The sequence below is a fragment of the Chiloscyllium plagiosum genome, chromosome 2, assembly GCF_004010195.1.
Source record: "Chiloscyllium plagiosum isolate BGI_BamShark_2017 chromosome 2, ASM401019v2, whole genome shotgun sequence".
NCBI classification, from domain to species: domain Eukaryota; kingdom Metazoa; phylum Chordata; class Chondrichthyes; order Orectolobiformes; family Hemiscylliidae; genus Chiloscyllium; species Chiloscyllium plagiosum.
Genome location: NC_057711.1, coordinates 542,787 through 552,842, shown reverse-complemented (window position 1 = coordinate 552,842; position 10,056 = coordinate 542,787). Strand labels below are relative to the sequence as shown.

Below are 10,056 nucleotides of genomic sequence, written 5' to 3'. Positions count from 1 at the left end.
TTGAATTGGTACTTCAGATCTGTGTTCACTGGGGAAGACACAAGCAATCTCCCTGAGGCAACAGTGGCTGAAGGACCTGAACTTAAGGGAATTTATATTTGACAGGATTTGGTGTTGGAGAGACTGTTAGGTCTGAAGGTTGATAAGTCTCCGGGGCCTGATGGTCTATATCCCAGGGTACTGAAGGAGGTGGCTCAGGAAATCGTAGATGCGTTGGTGATTATTTTCCAGAGTTCAATAGATTCGGGGTCATTTCCTGAGGATTGGAGGGTGGCTAATGTTATACCACTTTTTAAAGAAAGGTGGGAGAGAGAAAGCAGGAAATTATAGACCACTTAGTCTGACCTCAGTGATGGGAAAGTTGCTGGAGTCTATTATAAAGGATGAAATTGCAGCATATCTGGATAGTAGTAACAGGATAGGACAGAGTCAGTATGGATTTATGAAGGAGAAATCATGTTTGACTAATCTTCTGGAATGTTTTGAGGATGTAACTCTGAAGATGGACGAGGGAGATCCAATAGATGTAGGTTACCTGGACTTTCAGAAAGCTTTTGATAAAGTCCCACACGGGAGGTTAGTGAGTAAAATTAGGGCGCATGGTATTGGGGGCAAAGTACTAGATTGGATTGAAAATTGGTTGGCTGATAGGAAACAAAGGGCAGTGATAAACGGCTCCATTTCGGAATGGCAGGCAGTGACCAGTGGGGTACCGCAGGGATCCGTGCTGGGACCGCAGCTTTTTACAAAATATGTTAATGATATAGAAGATGGTATCAGCAATAACATGAGCAAATTTGCTGGTGATACAAAGCTGGGTGGCAGGGTGAAATGTGACGAGGATGTTAGGAGATTACAGGGTGACCTGGACAAGTTGGGCGAGTGGGCAGATGCAGTTTAGTGTGGATAAATGTATGGTTATCCACTTTGGTGGCAAGAACAGGAAGGCAGATTACTACCTCAATGGAATCAATTTAGGTAAAAGGGGCAGTACAGAGAGATCTGGGTGTTCTTGTACACCAGTCAATGAAGGCAAGCATGCAGGTACAGCAGGTAGTGAAGAAGGCTAATAGCATGCTGGCCTTCATAACAAGAGGAATTGAGAATAGAAGCAAAGAGGTGCTTCTGCAGCTGTACAGGGCCCTGGTGAGACCACACCTGGAGTATTATGTGCAGTTCTGGTCTCCAAATTTGAGGAAAGACATTCTGGCTATTGAGTACAACGTAGGTTCACGAGGTCAATTCCTGGAATAGCGGGATTACCTTACACTGAAAGACTGAAGCGACTGGGCTTGTATACCCTTGAGTTTAGAAGACTGAGAGGGGATCTGATTGAGACGTATAAGATTATGAAAAGATTGGACACTCTGGCATCAGGAAATATGTTTCCGCTGATGGGTGAGTGCCGAACCAGAGGACACAGCTTAAAAATACGGGGTAGACCATTTCGGACAAAGATGAGGAGAAACTTCTTCACCCAGAGAGTGGTGGCTGTGTGGAATGCTCTGACCCAGAGGCAGTAGAGGCCGAGTCGCTGGATTCATTTAAGAAAGAGTTGGATAGAGCTCTCAAAGATAGTGGAATCAAGGGTATGGAGATAAGGCAGGAACAGGATACGGATTAGGAATGATCAGCCATGATCATATTGAATGGTGGTGCAGGCTCGAAGGGCTGAATGGCCTACTCCTGCACCTATTGTCGATTGTCTATTAACTCTTTCATGCAGAAGGTGGTACTTGTAATGGAATGAGCTGCCAGAGGAAGTGATGGAGGCTAGTACAATTGCAACATTTAAAAGGCATCTGGATGGGTATATGAATAGGAAGCATTTGGAGGGTTTTGGGTCAGATGCTGGCAAGTGGGACTAGATTGGGTTGGGATATCTGGTCGGCATGGACAAGTTAGACCAAAGGGTCTGTTTCCATACTGTACATCTGTGACTATGACTCGAAAAGAAAAAGTTAAACTACTTTACGTGAAAGGGTAATAAAAAGCCTTAACATAGTCTGACACTCTGGTGAACATCATCCAAAACATTCATGGTATTCAAAATGTAATCATGGTTGAACTGGAATGGTTAAGTTATTGGATGGATAAGCTTCAGGTGGTAAATCACTTGATCATCAATGTCAGCTCTGTGCTACAAAACAAACATAACATTGTAGGAGATGAAACATTACAAAGTGACAACCTTTGCTGTCTAGAAAATAAGACAATACTTACATATGATCGGTGGAGACTTGGCTGAGGCTGTGTACTAACTGTGAGACAAGACTCTCGTCCCTACAACCCATGAGACAATTTACATCTTCAGCAATTCTCCCTCCAAACAGCAAGCTTTTGGTTGTGGTAGCAGGCAGAGGGGAGGGAAGTGGAAGCTGATTCAATACTGTTCAGGAAGAAAAAAACAAATCCATTCAGCAATCTAACAACTGCAAGTGTTACATGTTGCTATCAAAACATATTTAAAGTCTCAAAAAACACAATAAGCTGACAAAGAAATAAATGTTGAGTCATTTATCAGCTCAACTAATTTATAACTTGGATCCTTTTACATTTCTCACACATTCCATTTCCAAAGCATCCATCTAAACCAAACCCTCCTTAACCAAATGATATAGTAACAAATTTACATGACAAGTTACTGGCGTAAACTGGGATCTATATACTGTTTTAATGACAATTTAACAACAAGATGAGGTGGCGGCGGCTGCCACCATCTGGCCCTTTGAATCTGCTCTGCCATTCAATAAGATCATTTGCAGCACAGACTAAAACGATCTTAATAAATTTTACAATAAAGTTGAAATCTTGAAATACAACAGACAGGTAGTTACAAAATTAAACATTTTTTTCCAGCAGGACTAGGATGCAGGAAACAGACTTGGAAAAGGGGGCAATGTTTCATGCATAACTTGGAAAAAAAAAGAGCTGATTGAATGGGGCATTATTTTCATGAGAACATACAGCAATAATAGTTGAGCGTCGATCTTAGCTGTCACATTCAGCAGGGAGATGTATTGGCTAGTACACTGCCATGGGAATGCAACAGATATTAGCAGTCTCCATAATCTTTCTCTCCTCCATGAAAATGATGGAATTTAACAGTTACATGTCAGGTACGTATTTTGGAAGAACGAACAAGACAAGAGAGTTGTAAATGAATGACAGGACACTAAGAAGCTCAGAGAAACAGAGGGATCTTGGGATGCCTATCCACAAATCCCTGAAAGTAGCAGGGCAGCTTAATGGGGAGTTGAAGCATTTCTCATGAAGGGCTTATGACCAAAACGTTGACTCTCCTGCTCCTCAGATGCAGCCTGACCTGCTGTGCTTTTCCAGCACCACACTTTCCGACTCTAATCTCCAGCATTTACAGTCCTCACTTTCGCTTAGTTGAAGCATACATGGTGCTTGTCTCTATTGGTTGTGGCATGGATTAAAGAGCAAGGTGACCATGTTGGAGCTGTACAGAATTTTAGTTCGGCCACAGCTGGAGGACCATGCATAGACCTGGTCACTGCACTTTAGGAAGGATGGCATTGTACTGAAGGGGTCGCAAAGAAGATTCATCAGGATATTGCCTGAGATGGAGCATTTCACCTATGGAGAGAGGTTGGATAAGCTTGAATTGTTTTCTTTGGAGCAGAAAAGGCGTTGGCAGGGGGGGGATCCTGTTAGAGGTCAAAAGGATTATCGGAAGCATGGGCAGAGTAGAATAAATAATAGCTGTTCTTAGTTAAAAGGATTAAATAACAAGGGGACAGATTTTTAAAGTGAAACTAAGTTAGCTAGAAGGGAATTTGAGGAAAACGGTTTTCACCTAGAGGGTAATGGGGGTTTGGAACATACAACCTGCAAGTGTATTTAGAACATAGAATGGTAAAGCAGAGTAACGGGCCCTTCCCCTCATGATGTTGCGCCAAACATGACACCAAATTAAACTAATCCTTTCTGCCTGCACACGGTCCATCCCTCCAGTTCTTGTATATTCATGTGCTTTTCTAAAAGCCCTTAAACGCCCTTATCGTATCTGCCTCCACCACCAACCCTGGCAGTGCATTCCAGACCCTTCTCATTCTGTGTAAAAATAAAACCTGCCCCTCACATCTCCTTTGAACTTTCCACCTCCCCCCCTCTCCTCTTAAATGCATCACTGAGTATTAGATATTTCAACTCTGGGAAAAAGATTCTGACCATCAACCCTACTTATGCATCTCAATGTTTTTGATTATTAATGATCCCCTCAGCCTCCACCACTCAAGAGAAAACATCCCAGGTTTTTTTTAATCCTCTCCTTACAGCTCATACCCTCTAATTCAGACATGATGGTAAACCTCTTTTGCACCCTCCCCAAAGCCTCCACATTCTGTAATTGTTTCAGAAAAAAAAAGTGGGCGGCACGGTGGCTAGCACTGCTGCCTCACAGCGCCAGAGACCCGGGTTAAATTCCCGACTCAGGCGACTGACTGTGTGGAGTTTGCACGTTCTCCCCGTGTCTGCGTGGGTTTCCTCCGGGTGCTCCGGTTTCCTCCCACAGTCCAAACGATGTGCAGGTCAGGTGAATTGGCCATACTAAATTGCCCGTAGTGTTAGGTAAGGGGTAAATGTAGGGGTATGGGTGGGTTGCGCTTCGGCGGGGCGGTGTGAACTTGTTGGGCCGAAGGGCCTGTTTCCACACTAAGTAATCTAATCTAATCTAAAAAATACTTCCTGTAATGTGCCATCAGAATTGAACACAACACTAAGTGATAAAGGGTTTTTGCGATAAATGTCGATCATGTCCCTGCTCCTTGGATGCTGCCTGACCTGCTGTACTTTTCCAGCACCACACACTTGACTCTAAACAAAGTTGAGGCAGGAAACTGCAACTTTTAAAATATTTGGATGAGCATTCGAAGTTTCACAATATTCAAGGTTATGAATAAAAATAGGACTAGTTTAACTAGTAGTGTATTTTTGGTAATACAGACTCAACAGGTTGACGGGCCATTTTGGTATCGTGTGATTCTACAATTCATGAAAAAGATGTAGTCTATGCACAAAGTCCACTGTGCCTCAAATTTTGCAGTAAGTAATATTCTGCTCCTTTATTCTTTCTGCAAAATTTAACATATTTTCCTACATTATCCTCTACTTACCAGATATTTGCCTGCTCAAGCTCCATCCATCTGCAACATTGTTGTATCAAAAATCTACTTTCCTACATTTGTATTTTCCACAACTTCTAGTTATCATGCTTTTGCTCCCATCATTTAAATCATTAATACAAATTATAAAAGGCAGAGGCTTCAACACAACTCTGCAGGACTCAGTCTCACTAATTAGAAAAACAAATTATGGTATCATTTTCTGCCAGCCAATCTTCTACCCATGCTAATTTATTAACTCAAACTATGACTTCCTACTATGTGCAACCACCTTTTGGGACACAGATTTCTAGAAAACATTTGACTAAGTACAGTACGTCTATAGGCTCTATTTCATCCATCATGAATTTGCCTCTTCAAATAACTCCAATGAATTAGTGAAACAAATTTCTTTTTGAAAAGATCAAACTGATTCTTCCAGATCACCAGTGCTTTCTTAAGTATAACTTCCTTAACAATCTAGCTTAACACTTTCCTCACAACCATCAAACCTCCATCCATTCTTGAATGTCCGAGGTAGAATTGCAGCCTTTCAGCTTGATGGAACCTTTCCAGAAATCTGCCATTCTTACCTGACCTGAGATTCCAGACCCATAGCAATATGGTTAACTCTGACCCGTCTTATGAAATAGTCGAGCAACCCAAACAGTTTCACCTAAATTGAGCCAAGACAAAGTAACTTGTTATTTCTGTCAGTTAATACTTGAAACTAACTTGGCAAGTGTGTGAAACCATTAAGGGGTAGAAGCAGAAGGCCATTCAATACATTTTATCTACACTGGCTCTAATCCTAGTAACTTTTCCCCATATCCCTGTACACCACTTCTATCCAAATAATCAATTCACCGCCCTCTTGAATGCCTCAACTGAACCTTCCTCCACTACACTGGCAGGCAGTGCATTCTATACCTTAACTATCCACAGTATGAAAAAGTTTTTCCTTAATCACCCTTGCTTCATTCGAATATCACTAATTCTACACTCTTGTTCTTTTTGCTTTTACAAGCAAAAGCAGCTTTGCCCTATCTACTCTCTCCAACAAGTTCATGATTTGCAAGCCTTGATCAAATCTCTTCTCAGCCTTCATCTCTCCAAGGAGAACAGCTCCAATGTCTGATGTTTCTCATTCCTCGAACTATTCGTGCAAATTGCTTCTGCACTCACTCAAATGCATTCACATCTTTCCAAGAATATGATATCTATAACTGTACACAATACTCCAGTTGAGATCTCAAGTGTATTGTACAAGTTCATCACCTTTCAGAAAGCTATTTTCAAATAATGAGATAGCAGTGTTCTGAAGAGTCAAACTGGAGTCAAGACGTCAACTACTTTTCTCTCTACAAATTCTGCCAGACTTGCTGAATTTCTCCAGAATTCTGTGCTTGTTTCAAATTTCCAGCATCTGCATTTTGTTTTTAAATTGACAGCCACCCCAGTGAATTGGTCAACTTAAATAAAATGCAACGTGACCCAAAATGTACTGCATCACTGTCGACATAAAACCACAGAGTCATGCAAGGCTAACTTTCTTCAGACAAGACTCCGTCTGTTTCATCACTTCCTATTGCTTTATGCAGATTAAATGTCAGCGTGCAAACCAGCAAGTTTACTTGCTGATTCAAAGTTTGGGAGAAGATTTGTAGCTCGGGTGCTCGTTGTTGTGGTTCTGTTCGCCAAGCTGGGAATTTGTGTGGCAGACGTTTCGTCCCCTGAATAGGTGACATCCTCAGTGCTTGGGAGCCTCCTGTGAAGCGCTTCTGTGATGTTTCCTCCGGCATTTATTGTGATTTGTACCTGCCGCTTCTGGTTTTCAGTTCCAGCTGTCCGCTGCAGTGGCCGGTACATTGGGTCCAGATCGATGTGCTTATTGATTGAATCTGTGGATCAGTGCCATGCCTCCATGAATTCCCTGGCTGTTCTCTGTTTGGTTTGTCCTATAATAGTAGTGTTGTCCCAGTCGAACTCATGTTGCTTGTCATCGGAGTGTGGCGCTACTAAGGATAGCTGGTCGTGTTGTTTCATGGCTAGTTGGTGTTCATGGATGCAGACCGTTAGCTGTCTTCATGTTTGGCTTATGTCATGTTTTGTGCAGTCCTTGCATGATAACCAGGAAAAGACAAACACATAACCTCAACACCAAGGAGAGGAAAGCACTAAAAGCACTAAGAAACGATAAGAACATAAATCATACTACCAGCAGACAAAGGCAGAATGACGGTCATCCTGGACAAAGCAGAGTACATCCAAAAAGCACAACAACTACTTGCAGATACCAACATCTACCAAAAGAGGGAGTTTGACCCCACCCCACAGCTCACCAATAGGATAAACAACACACTGAGGAACCTACAAAAAAAAATGGACAGATAACCAGGTTTGACCTACAGAGAATGAAACCTGAAAGCAACAACACCCCCATATTCAATGGACTACCTAAAGTGCACAAACCAAACATCCCACTCAGACCCATAGTTTTTTTTATTTCAAAAATATACTTTATTCATAAAATACTTGGATGATTTGTACAACTGGACATGCCATACATATGTAAACATTCCATTTGTTTGCATACCGAAAACAGAGTAATCATTCCTATTTACAGGTCAGTACAATTACATTTCTAGCTGAGGCGTTCAGCAGAGCCCAAATGAATGCGCTGTTCTTCTTAGGCAGGCAGATGTTAGACGGTGGTTTTTCCCCACTGTGCCTTGGCGGCAGCTGCCCCAAGTTTCAGCGTGTCCCTCAACACGTAGTCCTGGACCTTGGAATGTGCCAGTCTGCAACACTCAGTCAGGGTCAACTCCTTCAGCTGGAAGATCAACAGGTTTCGGACTGCCCAGAGAGCATCTTTCACCGAGTTGATGATCCTCCAGGCACAGTTGATGTTTGTCTCGGTGTGCGTCCCGGAAAACAGGCCGTACAGCACGGAGTCCCGCTTCAAGGCGCTGCTCGGGACGAACCTCGACAAACACCACTGCATTCCTCTCCAGATGACTTCTGCGTAGGCACACTCCAGAAGGAGGTGTGTGACAGTCTCGTCCCCCCGGCAGCCGCTTCGAGGGCAGCGTGCGGCGCAGCTGAGAGTCTGGGCGTGCATAAAGGATCTCTCAGACAGAGCCCTTCTCACCACCAGCCAAGCCATGTCTTGGTGCTTGTTGGAAAGTTCTGGCGATGAGGCATTCTGCCAAATGGTTTTGACAGTTTGCTCAGGGAACCGCTCGATAGGATCCGCCCGCTCCTGTTCCCGAAGGGTCTCAAGGACACTACGTGCTAACCACTTCCTGATGGACTTGTGGTCAAAGGCGTTTTTCTTCATAAACTTCTCCACGAAGGACAGGTGATACGAACGTCCAACTACTCGGAGCGTTCCGCGGCAGCGAGGCCAGGCCCATCCTTCGCAACACCGGGGACAGGTAGAAACTCAGTACATAGTGACACTTGGTGTTTACGTACCGGGGATCCATGCACAGCTTGATGCAGCCACACACAAAGGTGGCCATCAGGGTGACGGTGGCATTGGGTGTATTTTTTCCCCCATTGCCCAGATCTTTGTACAGCGAGTCCGTTCGGACCCGGTCCATCTTTGACCTCCATATAAACTGGAAGATGGCCCGGGTGACTGCAGCAGCACAGGTTCTGGGAATAGGCCAGACCTGTGCCACGTATAATAGCAATGACATTGCCTCACACCTGATGACCAGGTTTTTTCCCCGCGATGGAGAGCGACCGTAGCTTCCATCTTCCCAGTTTCTGCCTCACTTTGCTGATACGCTCCTCCCAAGACTTGGCGCATGCCCCAGCCCACCCTGAACCAAATACCCAGCACCTTCAGGTGGCCGGTCCTGACGGTGAAGGGGATCGAGGATTGGTCGGCCCAGTTCCCGAAGAGCATGGCCTCGCTCTTGCCTCGGTTTACGTTGACCCCCGAGGCCCGTTCGAACTGGTCACAAATGCACATGAGTGTGCGCACGGACAGTGGATCTGAGCAGAAAATGGCGACGTCATCCATGTACAGGGAGGCTTTAACCTGCAGGCCCCCGCTGCCAGAAATAGTCACCCCTCTCAGGCTCACATCCTTCCTGATGGACTCGGCAAATGACTCTATGCAGCACACAAACGAGGCAGGAGAGAGAGGGCAGCCCTGCCTGACTCCAGATCTGACTGGGAGGCTATCTGATTCCCACCCATTGATTGAGACTGCCCTGACAATGTTAAGACCATAAGACATAGGAGTGGAAGTAAGGCCATTTGGCCCATCGAGTCCACTCCGCCATTCAATCATGGCTGATGGGCATTTCAACTCCACTGACCCGCATTCTCCCTGCAGCCCTTAATTCCTTGTGACATCAAGAATTTATCAATTTCTGCCTTGAAGACATTTAGCGTCCTAGCCTCCACTGCACTCTGTGGCAATGAATTCCACAGGTCCGCCAACTCTCTGGCTGAAGAAATGTCTCCGCATTTCTGGTCTGAATTTGCCCCCTCTAATTCTAAGGCTGTGTTCACGGGTCCTAGTCTCCTCGCCTAACGGAAACAATTTCCTAGCGTCCACCATCTCCAAGCCATGTATTATCTTGTAAGTTTCAATTAGATCTCCCCTTAATCTTCTAAACTCCAATGAATACAATCCCAGGATCCTCAGCCGTTCCTCATATGTTAGACCTACCATTCCAGGGATCATCCGTGTGAATCTCCGCGGACACACTCCAGTGCCAGTATATGCCTCCTGAGGTGTGGGGACCAAAACTGGACACAGTACTCCAAATGAGGCCTAACCAGAGCTTTATAAAGTCTCAGTAGCACAACAGTGCTTTTATACTTCAACCCTCTTGAGATAATTGACAACATTGCATTCGCTTTCTTAATCACAGAGGAGAAAGTGAGGTCTGCAGATGCTGGAGAT

The 10,056-nt window shown here is 44.4% G+C and overlaps 1 protein-coding gene across 3 annotated transcripts in view; it reads right to left on the bottom strand.

The window, feature by feature from the left end:
* LOC122556264 (nipped-B-like protein) overlaps nt 1-10,056 on the bottom strand; it is a 536,293-nt gene that overhangs the window by 413,312 nt on the left and 112,925 nt on the right. For all 3 annotated transcript variants that reach the window (XM_043702895.1, XM_043702901.1, XM_043702914.1), the window contains exon 3: nt 2,224-2,389. In XM_043702895.1, coding sequence (XP_043558830.1) covers nt 2,224-2,389 — 166 coding nt within the window. The remainder of the gene's footprint in view (nt 1-2,223; nt 2,390-10,056) is intronic.